This window comes from Oncorhynchus kisutch, linkage group LG15 (genome assembly GCF_002021735.2).
Source record: "Oncorhynchus kisutch isolate 150728-3 linkage group LG15, Okis_V2, whole genome shotgun sequence".
Taxonomy (NCBI): Eukaryota; Metazoa; Chordata; class Actinopteri; order Salmoniformes; family Salmonidae; genus Oncorhynchus; species Oncorhynchus kisutch.
In genome coordinates, this window is record NC_034188.2 from 94,086,711 (window position 1) to 94,102,684 (window position 15,974).

The following is a 15,974-nucleotide window of genomic DNA, read 5'->3' on the forward strand; positions in this document are numbered from 1 at the left end:
AGGTAGCCTAGTGGTTAGAGGAGGCAGGTAGCCTAGTGGTTAGAGGAGGCAGGTAGCCTAGTGGTTAGAGCGTTGGCCCAGTAACTGAAAGGTTGCAGGACTGAATCCCTGAGCTGACAAGGTACAAATCTGTCATTCTGCCACTGAACAATGCAGTTAACCCACTGTTCCCCTGAGCAAGGCAGTTAACCCACTGTTCCCATGAACAATGCAGTTAACCCACTGTTCCCCTGAACAAGGCAGTTAACCCACTGTTCCCCTGAACAAGGCAGTTAACCCACTGTTCCCCTGAACAAGGCAGTTAACCCACTGTTCCCCTGAACAAGGCAGTTAACCCACTGTTCCCCTGAGCAAGGCAGTTAACCCACTGTTCCCCTGAACAATGCAGTTAACCCACTGTTCCCCTGAACAAGGCAGTTAACCCACTGTTCCCCTGAACAAGGCAGTTAACCCACTGTTCCCCTGAACAAGGCAGTTAACCCACTGTTCCCCTGAACAAGGCAGTTAACCCACTGTTCCCCTGAACAAGGCAGTTAACCCACTGTTCCCCTGAACAAGGCAGTTAACCCACTGTTCCCCTGAGCAAGGCAGTTAACCCACTGTTCCCCGGTAGGCCGTCATTGTTCTGCCACTGAACAAGGCAGTTAACCCACTGTCCCCCTGAGCAAGGCAGTTAACCCACTGTTCCCCTGAACAAGGCAGTTAACCCACTGTTCCCCTGAGCAAGGCAGTTAACCCACTGTTCCCCGGTAGGCCGTCATTGTTCTGCCACTGAACAAGGCAGTTAACCCACTGTCCACCTGAGCAAGGCAGTTAACCCACTGTCCACCTGAGCAAGGCAGTTAACCCACTGTTCCCCTGAACAAGGCAGTTAACCCACTGTCCCCCTGAGCAAGGCAGTTAACCCACTGTTCCCCTGAACAAGGCAGTAAACCCACTGTTCCCCTGAACAAGGCAGTTAACCCACTGTTCCCCTGAACAAGGCAGTTAACCCACTGTTCCCCTGAACAAGGCAGTTAACCCACTGTTCCCCTGAACAAGGCAGTTAACCCACTGTTCCCCTGAGCAAGGCAGTTAACCCACTGTTCCCCGGTAGGCCGTCATTGTTCTGCCACTGAACAAGGCAGTTAACCCACTGTCCACCTGAGCAAGGCAGTTAACCCACTGTTCCCCTGAACAAGGCAGTTAACCCACTGTCCCCCTGAGCAAGGCAGTTAACCCACTGTTCCCCTGAACAAGGCAGTTAACCCACTGTTCCCCTGAACAAGGCAGTTAACCCACTGTTCCCCTGAACGAGGCAGTTAACCCACTGTTCCCCTGAACAAGGCAGTTAACCCACTGTTCCCCTGAACAAGGCAGTTAATCCACTGTTCCCCTGAACAAGGCAGTTAACCCACTGTTCCCCTGAGCAAGGCAGTTAACCCACTGTTCCCCTGAACAAGGCAGTTAACCCACTGTTCCCCTGAGCAAGGCAGTTAACCCACTGTTCCCCTGAACAAGGCAGTTAACCCACTGTTCCCCTGAACAAGGCAGTTAATCCACTGTTCCCCTGAACAAGGCAGTTAACCCACTGTTCCCCTGAGCAAGGCAGTTAACCCACTGTTCCCCTGAGCAAGGCAGTTAACCCACTGTTCCCCTGAGCAAGGCAGTTAACCCACTGTTCCCCTGAACAAGGCAGTTAACCCACTGTTCCCCTGAACAAGGCAGTAACCCACTGTTCCCCTGAACAAGGCAGTTAACCCACTGTTCCCCTGAACAAGGCAGTTAACCCACTGTTCCCCTGAACAAGGCAGTTAACCCACTGTTCCCCTGAGCAAGGCAGTTAACCCACTGTTCCCTGAGCAAGGCAGTTAACCCACTGTTCCCCTGAACAAGGCAGTTAACCCACTGTTCCCCTGAACAAGGCAGTTAATCCACTGTTCCCCTGAGCAGGCAGTTAACCCACTGTTCCCCTGAGCAAGGCAGTTAACCCACTGTTCCCCTGAGCAAGGCAGTTAACCCACTGTTCCCCTGAGCAAGGCAGTTAACCCACTGTTCCCCTGAACAAGGCAGTTAACCCACTGTTCCCCTGAACAAGGCAGTTAACCCACTGTTCCCCTGAACAAGGCAGTTAACCCACTGTTCCCCTGAACAAGGCAGTTAACCCACTGTTCCCCTGAACAAGGCAGTTAACCCACTGTTCCCCTGAGCAAGGCAGTTAACCCACTGTTCCCCTGAGCAAGGCAGTTAACCCACTGTTCCCCTGAGCAAGGCAGTTAACCCACTGTTCCCCTGAGCAAGGCAGTTAACCCACTGTTCCCCTGAGCAAGGCAGTTAACCCACTGTTCCCCTGAGCAAGGCAGTTAACCCACTGTTCCCTGAACAAGGCAGTTAACCCACTGTTCCGCTGAACAAGGCAGTTAACCCACTGTTCCCCTGAACAAGGCAGTTAACCCACTGTTCCCCTGAACAAGGCAGTTAACCCACTGTTCCCCTGAGCAAGGCAGTTAACCCACTGTTCCCCTGAACAAGGCAGTTAACCCACTGTTCCCCTGAACAAGGCAGTTAACCCACTGTTCCCCTGAGCAAGGCAGTTAACCCACTGTTCCCCTGAACAAGGCAGTTAACCCACTGTTCCCCTGAACAAGGCAGTTAACCCACTGTTCCCCTGAACAAGGCAGTTAACCCACTGTTCCCCTGAACAAGGCAGTTAACCCACTGTCCCCCTGAGCAAGGCAGTTAACCCACTGTTCCCCTGAACAAGGCAGTTCACCCACTGTTCCCCTGAACAAGGCAGTTAACCCACTGTTCCCCTGAACAAGGCAGTTAACCCACTGTTCCCCTGAACAAGGCAGTTAACCCACTGTTCCCCTGAGCAAGGCAGTTAACCCACTGTTCCCCTGAGCAAGGCAGTTAACCCACTGTTCCCCTGAACAAGGCAGTTAACCCACTGTTCCCCTGAACAAGGCAGTTAATCCACTGTTCCCCTGAACAAGGCAGTTAACCCACTGTTCCCCTGAGCAAGGCAGTTAACCCACTGTTCCCCTGAGCAAGGCAGTTAACCCACTGTTCCCCTGAGCAAGGCAGTTAACCCACTGTTCCCCTGAACAAGGCAGTTAACCCACTGTTCCCCTGAACAAGGCAGTTCCCCCACTGTTCCCCTGAATAAGGCAGTTAACCCACTGTTCCCCTGAACAAGGCAGTTAACCCACTGTTCCCCTGAACAAGGCAGTTAACCCACTGTTCCCCTGAGCAAGGCAGTTAACCCACTGTTCCCCTGAGCAAGGCAGTTAACCCACTGTTCCCCTGAGCAAGGCAGTTAACCCACTGTTCCCCTGAGCAAGGCAGTTAACCCACTGTTCCCCTGAACAAGGCAGTTAACCCACTGTTCCCCTGAACAAGGCAGTTAACCCACTGTTCCCCTGAACAAGGCAGTTAACCCACTGTTCCCCTGAACAAGGCAGTTAACCCACTGTTCCCCTGAGCAAGGCAGTTAACCCACTGTTCCCCTGAACAAGGCAGTTAACCCACTGTTCCCCTGAACAAGGCAGTTAACCCACTGTTCCCCTGAACAAGGCAGTTAACCCACTGTTCCCCTGAACAAGGCAGTTAACCCACTGTTCCCCTGAACAAGGCAGTTAACCCACTGTTCCCCTGAACAAGGCAGTTAACCCACTGTTCCCCTGAATAAGGCAGTTAACCCACTGTTCCCCTGAACAAGGCAGTTAACCCACTGTTCCCCTGAATAAGGCAGTTAACCCACTGTTCCCCTGAACAAGGCAGTTAACCCACTGTTCCCCTGAACAAGGCAGTTAACCCACTGTTCCCCGGTAGGCCGTCATTGTAAATAAGAATAACGGTTAAATAAATAAAACATATAGAGTGCAGGCCCAGCTCTGGTCTTCACTGCAGAGGGCTGAGCTCAGCAGAAATCATCCTCCTGTTGTTTGGTCCGTGCTGCAGAGGGCTGAGCTCAGCAGAAATCATCCGCCTGTTGTTTGGTCCGTGCTGCAGAGGGCTGAGCTCAGCAGAAATCATCCTCCTGTTGTTTGGTCCGTGCTGCAGAGGGCTGAGCTCAGCAGAAATCATCCTCCTGTTGTTTGGTCCGTGCTGCAGAGGGCTGAGCTCAGCAGAAATCATCCTCCTGTTGTTTGGTCCGTGCTGCAGAGGGCTGAGCTCAGCAGAAATCATCCTCCTGTTGTTTGGTCCGTGCTGCAGAGGGCTGAGCTCAGCAGAAATCATCCTCCTGTTGTTTGTTCTTCACTGCAGAGGGCTGAGCTCAGCAGAAATCATCCTCCTGTTGTTTGGTCCGTGCTGCAGAGGGCTGAGGTCAGCAGAAATCATCCTCCTGTTGTTTGTTCTTCACTGCAGAGGGCTGAGCTCAGCAGAAATCATCCTCCTGTTGTTTGGTCCGTGCTGCAGAGGGCTGAGCTCAGCAGAAATCATCCTCCTGTTGTTTGGTCCGTGCTGCAGAGGGCGGAGCTCAGCAGAAATCATCCTCCTGTTGTTTGGTCCGTGCTGCAGAGGGCTGCGCTCAGCAGAAATCATCCTCCTGTTGTTTGGTCCGTGCTGCAGAGGGCTGAGCTCAGCAGAAATCATCCTCCTGTTGTTTGGTCCGTGCTGCAGAGGGCTGAGGTCAGCAGAAATCATCCTCCTGTTGTTTGGTCCGTGCTGCAGAGGGCTGAGGTCAGCAGAAATCATCCTCCTGTTGTTTGGTCTTCACTGCAGAGGGCTGAGCTCAGCAGAAATCATCCGCCTGTTGTTTGGTCCGTGCTGCAGAGGGCTGAGCTCAGCAGAAATCATCCTCCTGTTGTTTGGTCTTCACTGCAGAGGGCTGAGCACAGCATAAATCATCCGCCTGTCGTTTGGTCCGTGCTGCAGAGGGCTGAGCTCAGCAGAAATCACCCTCCTGTTGTTTGGTCTTCACTGCAGAGGGCTGAGCACAGCATAAATCATCCGCCTGTTGTTTGGTCCGTGCTGCAGAGGGCTGAGCTCAGCAGAAATCATCCTCGTGTTGTTTGGTCTTCACTGCAGAGGGCTGAGCACAGCATAAATCATCCGCCTGTTGTTTGGTCCGTGCTGCAGAGGACTGAGCTCAGCAGAAATCATCCTCCTGTTGTTTGGTCTTCACTGCAGAGGGCTGAGCACAGCATAAATCATCCGCCTGTTGTTTGGTCCGTGCTGCAGAGGGCTGAGGTCAGCAGAAATCATCCTCCTGTTGTTTGGTCTTCACTGCAGAGGGCTGAGCTCAGCAGAAATCATCCGCCTGTTGTTTGGTCCGTGCTGCAGAGGGCTGAGCTCAGCAGAAATCATCCTCCTGTTGTTTGGTCTTCACTGCAGAGGGCTGAGCACAGCATAAATCATCCGCCTGTCGTTTGGTCCGTGCTGCAGAGGGCTGAGCTCAGCAGAAATCACCCTCCTGTTGTTTGGTCTTCACTGCAGAGGGCTGAGCACAGCATAAATCATCCGCCTGTTGTTTGGTCCGTGCTGCAGAGGGCTGAGCTCAGCAGAAATCATCCTCGTGTTGTTTGGTCTTCACTGCAGAGGGCTGAGCACAGCATAAATCATCCGCCTGTTGTTTGGTCCGTGCTGCAGAGGGCTGAGCTCAGCAGAAATCATCCTCCTGTTGTTTGGTCTTCACTGCAGAGGGCTGAGCACAGCATAAATCATCCGCCTGTTGTTTGGTCCGTGCTGCAGAGGGCTGAGCTCAGCAGAAATCATCCTCCTGTTGTTTGGTCTTCACTGCAGAGGGCTGAGCACAGCATAAATCATCCGCCTGTTGTTTGGTCCGTGCTGCAGAGGGCTGAGCTCAGAAGAAATCATCCTCCTGTTGTTTATCCTCATCTTGCCAAGCATATAGAAAGTGAACTAAACACTAGCTTGGTCCCAAATAGCACGCTATTCCCTATATAGTGCACAACTTTTGACCTGGGATGTATGAGCATTTTAGGCCCCTGAAACTAAATCCAATTCATGTAAACCTTGATTTTATCAAATTGAAGAACAATAGAGCCATGGTTTTTAAAGTAGCAATCTGTAGTAAAAAAAAAACTGTTATGGTAAACAGCTGAGCGATGGGCCTGGAGAAACAGTAAACAGCTGAGGGCCTGGAGAAACAGTAAACAGCCTGGAGAAACAGTAAACAGCTGAGGGCCTGGAGAAACAGTAAACAGCCTGGAGAAACAGTAAACAGCTGAGGGCCTGGAGAAACAGTAAACAGCCTGGAGAAACAGTAAACATTTGAGGGCCTGGAGAAACAGTAAACAGCTGAGGGCCTGGAGAAACAGTAAACAGTTGAGGGCCTGGAGAAACAGTAAACAGCTGAGGGCCTGGAGAAACAGTAAACAGCCTGGAGAAACAGTAAACAGCTGAGGGCCTGGAGAAACAGTAAACAGCTGAGGGCCTGGAGAAACAGTAAACAGTTGAGGGCCTGGAGAAACAGTAAACAGCTGAGGGCCTGGAGAAACAGTAAACAGCTGAGGGCCTGGAGAAACATTTGACAGCCTGGAGAAACAGTAAACAGCTGAGGGCCTGGAGAAACAGTAAACAGCCTGGAGAAACAGTAAACAGCTGAGGGCCTGGAGAAACAGTAAACAGCCTGGAGAAACAGTAAACAGCTGAGGGCCTGGAGAAACAGTAAACAGCCTGGAGAAACAGTAAACAGCTGAGGGCCTGGAGAAACAGTAAACAGCTGAGGGCCTGGAGAAACAGTAAACAGCTGAGGGCATGGAGAAACAGTAAACAGCTGAGGGCCTGGAGAAACAGTAAACAGCTGAGGGCCTGGAGAAATGTAACGACTCTTAAATTAATAGACAGAGGTATGGATGCAAAGACTGACCATCCATGATATCAACATTATAGTTTTAACCATGCTATATTGTGTTTGTTTACAATTACATGTTTTACAAACATTGTAGTAAAAAAAGCGGATATTTTGAGTTCATATGGGGAAAAAAGGTTGAACTACTGTCGCTGTTACATTATACATAAATCAATGGGTTCATTAATTAAAATGTAACAAAATGGGTGTAGCATTTTAGCATAACAAAACAATCCCCAACAAAATCCATCTGTTTAAGCTAGATATTTCAGATTTAAGCTATTTAAAGTTTAAACTGAATTTAAAATGTTTAAGCTAGAGATAAAGTCTGTATTACTGATGTGTCAACTTCTGTCTGTAGTGTCCCAAAGGCGTGTGGACGTTTGCGACTCCCACAAACCGCAGAAGACTCTGACGGTAACCCGGTAGCAGATAAAAAAAATGAATGGAAGTATCCACTGAGTTTACAAAACATTAAGAACATCTTACTAATTTTGAATTTCAACCCCCCTCACACCCATTTCGCCTTCAGAACATCCTCAATTCATCGGGGGATGGACTCTACAAGGTGTCGAAAGTGTTCCACAGGGACGTTGGCCCATGTTGACTCCAAAGCTTCCAACAGTTGGGTCAAGTTAGCTGGATGTCCTTTGGGTGGTGGACCATTCTTGATACACATGGGAAACTGTTGAGTGTGAAAAACCCAGCAGCGTTGCAGTTCTTGACACAAACTATTGGCTAATATCAGTAAGGACTATCTGTTATTCAATGTGTTTCTATGGGCTAATAGCAGTAAGGACTATCTGTTATTCAATGTGTTTCTATGGGCTAATAGCAGTAAGGACTATCTGTTATTCAATGTGTTTCTATGGGCTAATATCAGTAAGGACTATCTGTTATTCAATGTGTTTCTATGGGCTAATATCAGTAAGGACTATCTGTTATTCAATGTGTTTCTATGGGCTAATAGCAGTAAGGACTATCTGTTATTCAATGTGTTTCTATGAGCTAATAGCAGTAAGGACTGTCTGTTATTCAATGTGTTTCTATGGGCTAATAGCAGTAAGGACTATCTGTTATTCTACGTGTTTCTATTGGCTAATATCAGTAAGGACTATCTGTTATTCTACGTGTTTCTATTGGCTAATATCAGTAAGGACTATCTGTTATTCAATGTGTTTCTATGGGCTAATAGCAGTAAGGACTGTCTGTTATTCAATGTGTTTCTATGGGCTAATAGCAGTAAGGACTATCTGTTATTCAATGTGTTTCTATGGGCTAATAGCAGTAAGGACTATCTATTATTCAATGTGTTTCTATGGGCTAAAAGCAGTATGGCCAAATGCAATGTTTCATCTTCATTTCAGTATGTATATAAACGCATATATATATATATATATATATATATATATATACACACACACACACACACACACACACACACACACACACACACACACACACACACACACACACACACAGCAGGGAGCACTACCTAGTTACTGTATATACTGTAATTGACTGCTGTGGCTACCTAGTTACTGTATATACTGTAATGAAACAGCAGGGAGAAGGTCTCGAACCCTCAACCTTCGACCCGAGGTCCGGCGTGCTTATAAACCCGGGGTCGATTTCCATGCTTATAAACCCGGGGTCGATTTCCACGCTTGTAAACCCGGGGTCAGTTTCCACCCTTGTAAACCCAGGGTCGATTTCCACCCTTGTAAACCCGGGGCCGATTTCCACCCTTGTAAACCTGGAGTCGATTTCCACCCTTGTAAACCTGGAGTCGATTTCCACCCTTGTAAACCCGGGTCGATTTCCACCCTTGTAAACCTGGAGTTGATTTCCACCCTTGTAAACCCGGGGTCGATTTCCACCCTTGTAAACCTGGAGTCGATATCCACCCTTGTAAACCTGGAGTCGATTTCCACCCTTGTAAACCCGGGTCGATTTCCACCCTTGTAAACCCGGGGTCGATTTCCACCCTTATAATCCCAGGGTCGATTTCCACCCTTATAAACCCGGGGTCGATTTCCATGCTTATAAACCCGGGGTCGATTTCCACGCTTGTAAACCCGGGGTCAGTTTCCACCCTTGTAAACCCAGGGTCGATTTCCACCCTTGTAAAACCGGGGCCGATTTCCACCCTTGTAAACCCGGGTCGATTTCCACCCTTGTAAACCTGGAGTTGATTTCCACCCTTGTAAACCCGGGGTCGATTTCCACCCTTGTAAACCCGGGGCCGATTTCCACCCTTGTAAACCTGGAGTCGATATCCACCCTTGTAAACCTGGAGTCGATTTTCACCCTTGTAAACCCGGGTCGATTTCCACCCTTGTAAACCCGGGGTCGATTTCCACCCTTATAATCCCAGGGTCGATTTCCACCCTTATAAACCCAGGGTCGATTTCCACCCTTGTAAACCCGGGGTCGATTTTCACCCTGTAAACCTGGAGTCGATTTCCACCCTTGTAAACCCGGGTCGATTTCCACCCTTGTAAACCCGGGGTCGATTTCCACCCTTATAATCCCAGGGTCGATTTCCACCCTTATCAACCCAGGGTCGATTTCCACCCTTATAAACCCAATGTCGATTTCCACCCTTATAAACCCAGGGTCGATTTCCACCCTTATAAACCCAGGGTCGATTTCCACCCTTATAAACCCAAGGTCAATTTCCACCCTTATAAACCCAGGGTCGATTTCCACCCTTATAAACCCAGGGTTGATTTCCACGATTATAAACCCAGGGTCGATATCCACCCTTATAAACCCAGGGTCGCTACACTATATACACTGCTCAAAAACATTAAGGGAACACTTAAACAACACAATGTAACTCCAAGTCAATCACACTTCTGTGAAATCAAACTGTCCACTTAGGAAGCAACACTGATTGACAATAAATTTCACATGCTGTTGTGCAAATGGAAGACAACAGGTGGAAATTATAGGCAATTAGCAAGACATGCCCAATAAAGGAGGGGTTCTGCAGGTGATAACCACAGACCACTTCTCAGTTCCTATGCTTCCTGGCTGATGTTTTGGTCACTTTTGAATGCTGGCGGTGCTTTCACTCTAGTGGTAGCATGAGACGGAGTCTACAACCCACACAAGTGGCTCAGGTAATGCAGCTCATCCAGGATGGTACATCAATGCGAGCTGTGTCAAGAAGGTTTGCTGTGTCTGTCAGCGTAGTGTCCAGAGCATGGAGGCGTTACCAGGAGACAGGCCAGTACATCAGGAGACGTGGAGGAGGCCGTAGGAGGGCAACAACCCAGCAGCAGGACCACTACCTCCGCCTTTGTGCAAGGAGGAGCAGGGGGAGCACTGCCAGAGCCCTGCAAAATGTACTCCAGCAGGCCACAAATGTGCATGTGTCTGCTCAAATGGTCAGAAACAGACTCCATGAGGGTGGTATGCCCAACACCGTGCAGGACGTTTGGCATTTGCCAGAAAACACCAAGATTGGCAAATTCGCCACTGGCGCCCTGTGCTCTTCACAGATGAAAGCAGGTTCACACTGAGCACATGTGACAGACGTGACAGTCTGGAGACACCGTGGAGAACGTTCTGCTGCCTGCAATCCTCCAGCATGACCGATTTGGTGGTGGGTCAGTCATGGTGTGGGGTGGCATTTCTTTGGGGGGCCGCACAGCCCTCCATGTGCTCACCAGAGGTAGCCTGACTGCCATTAGGTACTGAGATGAGATCCTCAGACCCCTTGTGAGATCATATGCTGATGCGGTTCGCCCTGGGTTCCTCCTAATGCAAGACAATGCTAGACCTCATGTGGCTGGAGTGTGTCAGCAGTTCCTGCAAGGGGAAGGCATTGATGCTATGGACTGGCCCGCCCGTTCCCCAGACCTGAATCCAATTGAGCACATCTGGGACATCATGTATCGCTCCATCCACCAACGCCACGTTGCACCACAGACTGTCCAGGAGTTGGCAGATGCTTTAGTCCAGGTCTGGGAGGAGATCCCTCAGGAGACCATACGCCACCTCATCAGGAGCATGCCCAGGCATTGTAGGGAGGTCATACAGGCACGTGGAGGCTACACACACTACTGAGCCTCATTTTGACTTGTTTTAAGGACATTACATCAAAGTTGGATCAGCCTGTAGTGTGGTTTTCCACTTTAATTTTGAGTGTGACTCCAAACCCGAAAAAAGTATTTAATAAGAATATTTAATTAATTCAGATCTAGGATGTGTTATTTTAGTGTTCCCTTTATTTTTTTGAGCAGTGTATATATACAGAGGGGCAAAAAAGTATTTAGTCAGCGACCAATTGTGCAAGTTCTCCCACTTAAAAAATGAGAGAGGCCTGTAATTTTCATCATAGGTACACTTCAACTATGACAGACAAAATGAGAAAACAAATCCACAAAATCACATTGTAGGATTTTTAATTTATTTATTTGCAAATTATGGTGGAAAATAAGTATTGGGCCCAGGGATGGGTTACCTGGAGAATGAGGTGGAGAGGTACACATGAGGAGGGTTAGGGTTTGAGGGTCTTACCTCGAGAATGAGGGGGTGGGGTACACATGAGGAGGGTTAGGGGTTAAGTGTCTTACCTGGAGAATGAGGGGGTGGGGTACACATGAGCACCACTCCTTGTCCTTCCCTTACAGACACACCTCCTCTCATCCTCCCACTGAAGGATCCCAGATCTGTACCAGGAAACAACAAAATGAACAGCATTAATATTTGCTTTGTACACAGTTACTTACAATGTTATTCTACACAGTTACAGGTATTTACAATGCTATTCTCCACAGTTACAGGTATTTACAATGCTATTCTCCACAGTTACAGGTATTTACAATGCTATTCTCCACAGTTACAGGTATTTATAATGCTACACAGTTACAGGTATTTGTAATGCTACACAGTTACAGGTATTTATAATGCTACACAGTTACAGGTATTTATAATGCGATTCTCCAGAGTTACAGGTATTTATAATGCTATTCTCCACAGTTACAGGTATTTACAATGCTATTCTCCACAGTTACAGGTATTTACAATGCTATTCTCCACAGTTACAGGTATTTACAATGCTATTCTCCACAGTTACAGGTATTTATAATGCTACACAGTTACAGGTATTTGTAATGCTACACAGTTACAGGTATTTATAATGCTACACAGTTACAGGTATTTATAATGCGATTCTCCAGAGTTACAGGTATTTATAATGCTATTCTCCACAGTTACAGGTATTTATAATGCTATTCTCCACAGTTACAGGTATTTATAATGCTACACAGTTACAGGTATTTATAATGCTATTCTCCACAGTTACAGGTATTTGTAATGCTATTCTCCACAGTTACAGGTATTTATAATGCTACACAGTTACAGGTATTTATAATGTTATTCTCCACAGTTACAGGTATTTATAATGCTACACAGTTACAGGTATTTATAATGCTACACAGTTACAGGTATTTGCAATGCTATTCTAAACAGTTACAGGTATTTATAATGCAATTCTCCACAGTTACAGGTATTTATAATGCTACACAGTTACCGGTATTTATAATGCTACACAGTTACAGGTATTTATAATGCTACACAGTTACAGGTATTTATAATGCTACACAGTTACAGGTATTTATAATGCTATTCTCCACAGTTACAGGTATTTATAATGCTACACAGTTACAGGTATTTATAATGCTACACAGTTACAGGTATTTATAATGGTATTCTCCACAGTTACAGGTATTTATAATGCTACACAGTTACAGGTATTTATAATGCTACACAGTTACAGGTATTTATAATGCTATTCTCCACAGTTACAGGTATTTATAATGCTACACAGTTAAAGGTATTTATAATGCTACACAGTTACAGGTATTTACAATGCTATTCTACACAGTTACAGGTATTTATAATGCTATTCTCCACAGTTACAGGTATTTACAATGCTATTCTCCACAGTTACAGGTATTTATAATGCTACACAGTTACAGGTATTTACAATGCTATTCTACACAGTTACAGGTATTTATAATGATATTCTCCACAGTTACAGGTATTTACAATGCTATTCTCCACAGTTACAGGTATTTGTAATGCTATTCTCCACAGTTACAGGTATTTATAATGCTACACAGTTACAGGTATTTATAATGCTACACAGTTACAGGTATTTATAATGCTACACAGTTACAGGTATTTATAATGCTACACAATTACAGATATTTATAATGCTATTCTCCACAGTTACAGGTATTTGTAATGCTATTCTCCACAGTTACAGGTATTTATAATGCTACACAGTTACAGGTATTTATAATGCTACACAGTTACAGGTATTTATAATGCTATTCTCCACAGTTACAGGTATTTACAATGCTATTCTCCACAGTTACAGGTATTTACAATGCTAATCTCCACAGTTACAGGTATTTATAATGCTACACAGTTACAGGTATTTATAATGCTACACAGTTACAGGTATTTAGAATGCTACACAGTTACAGGTATTTACAATGCTATTCTCCACAGTTACAGGTATTTACAATGCTATTCTCCACAGTTACAGGTATTTACAATGCTATTCTCCACAGGTACAGGTATTTGTAATGCTATTCTCCACAGTTACAGGTATTTATAATGCTACACAGTTACAGGTATTTATAATGTTATTCTCCACAGTTACAGGTATTTACAATGCTACACAGTTACAGGTATTTATAATGCGATTCTCCAGAGTTACAGGTATTTATAATGCTATTCTCCACAGTTACAGGTATTTATAATGCTACACAGTTACAGGTATTTATAATGCTACACAGTTACAGGTATTTATAATGCTATTCTCCACAGTTACAGGTATTTATAATGCTATTCTCCACAGTTACAGGTATTTATAATGCTATTCTCCACAGTTACAGGTATTTATAATGCTACACAGTTACAGGTATTTATAATGCTACACAGTTATACAGGTATTTATAATGCTACACAGTTACAGGTATTTATAATGCTACACAGTTACAGGTATTTATAATGCTACACAGTTACAGGTATTTACAATGCTATTCTCCACAGTTACAGGTATTTACAATGCTATTCTCCACAGTTACAGGTATTTACAATGCTATTCTCCACAGGTACAGGTATTTGTAATGCTATTCTCCACAGTTACAGGTATTTATAATGCTACACAGTTACAGGTATTTATAATGTTATTCTCCACAGTTACAGGTATTTACAATGCTACACAGTTACAGGTATTTATAATGCGATTCTCCAGAGTTACAGGTATTTATAATGCTATTCTCCACAGTTACAGGTATTTATAATGCCACACAGTTACAGGTATTTATAATGCTACACAGTTACATGTATTTATAATGCTACACAGTTGCAGGTATTTATAATGCTACACAGTTACAGGTATTTATAATGCTATTCTCCACAGTTACAGGTATTTATAATGCTATTCTCCACAGTTACAGGTATTTATAATGCTATTCTCCACAGTTACAGGTATTTATAATGCTACACAGTTACAGGTATTTATAATGCTACACAGTTACAGGTATTTACAATGCTACGCAGTTACAGGTATTTATAATGCTACACACTTACAGGTATTTATAATACTGTTCTCCACAGTTACAGGTTTTTACAATGCTATTCTCCACATTTACAGGTATTTACAATGCTATTCTCCACAGTTACAGGTATTTATAATGCTACACAGTTACAGGTATTTATAATGCTACACAGTTACAGGTATTTATAATGCTATTCTCCACAGTTACAGGTATTTACAATGCTATTCTCCACAGTTACAGGTATTTATAATGCTACACAGTTACAGGTATTTATAATGCTACACAGTTACATGTATTTATAATGCTACACAGTTACAGGTATTTATAATGCTATTCTCCACAGTTACAGGTATTTATAATGCTACACAGTTATAGGTATTTATAATGCTACACAGTTACAGGCATTTACAATGCTATTCTCCACAGTTACAGGTATTTATAATGATATTCTCCATAGTTACAGGTATTTGTAATGCTATTCTCCACAGTTACAGGTATTTATAATGCTACACAGTTACAGGTATTTATAATGCTACACAGTTACAGGTATTTATAATGCTACACAATTACAGGTATTTATAATGCTATTCTCCATAGTTACAGGTATTTGTAATGCTATTCTCCACAGTTACAGGTATTTATAATGCTACACAGTTACAGGTATTTATAATGCTACACAGTTACAGGTATTTATAATGCTACACAATTACAGGTATTTATAATGCTATTCTCCACAGTTACAGGTATTTGTAATGCTATTCTCCACAGTTACAGGCATTTATAATGCTACACAGTTACAGGTATTTATAATGCTACACAGTTACAGGTATTTATAATGCTATTCTCCACAGTTACAGGTATTTACAATGCTAATCTCCACAGTTACATGTATTTATAATGCTACACAGTTACAGGTATTTATAATGCTATTCTCCACAGTTACAGGTATTTATAATGCTACACAGTTACAGGTATTTATAATGCTACACAGTTACAGGTATTTATAATGCTACACAGTTACAGGTATTTATAATGCTACACAGTTACAGGTATTTATAATGCTATTCTCCACAGTTACAGGTATTTACAATGCTATTCTCCACAGTTACAGGCATTTACAATGCTACACAGTTACAGGTATTTATAATGCTACACAGTTACAGGTATTTACAATGCTATTCTCCACAGTTACAGGTATTTATAATGATATTCTCCATAGTTACAGGTATTTGTAATGCTATTCTCCACAGTTACAGGTATTTATAATGCTATTCTCCACAGTTACAGGTATTTATAATGCTATTCTCCACAGTTACAGGTATTTATAATGCTATTCTCCACAGTTACAGGTATTTATAATGCTACACAGTTACAGGTATTTATAATGCTATTCTCCACAGTTACAGGTATTCATAATGCTATTTTCCACAGTTACAGGTATTTATAATGCTACACAGTTAAAGGTATTTATAATGCTACACAGTTATAGGTATTTATAATGCTACACAGTTACAGGTATTTACAATGCTATTCTCCACAGTTACAGGTATTTATAATGCTACACAGTTACAGGTATTTATAATGCT

At 44.4% G+C, this 15,974-nt stretch overlaps 1 protein-coding gene across 1 annotated transcript in view; it reads right to left on the reverse strand.

The window, feature by feature from the left end:
- Positions 1–15,974, reverse strand: part of LOC109879957 (contactin-5) — a 611,325-nt gene that overhangs the window by 255,150 nt on the left and 340,201 nt on the right. Inside the window, exon 6 of the mRNA XM_031791310.1 lies at positions 11,386–11,481. Coding sequence (XP_031647170.1) covers positions 11,386–11,481 — 96 coding nt within the window. The remainder of the gene's footprint in view (positions 1–11,385; positions 11,482–15,974) is intronic.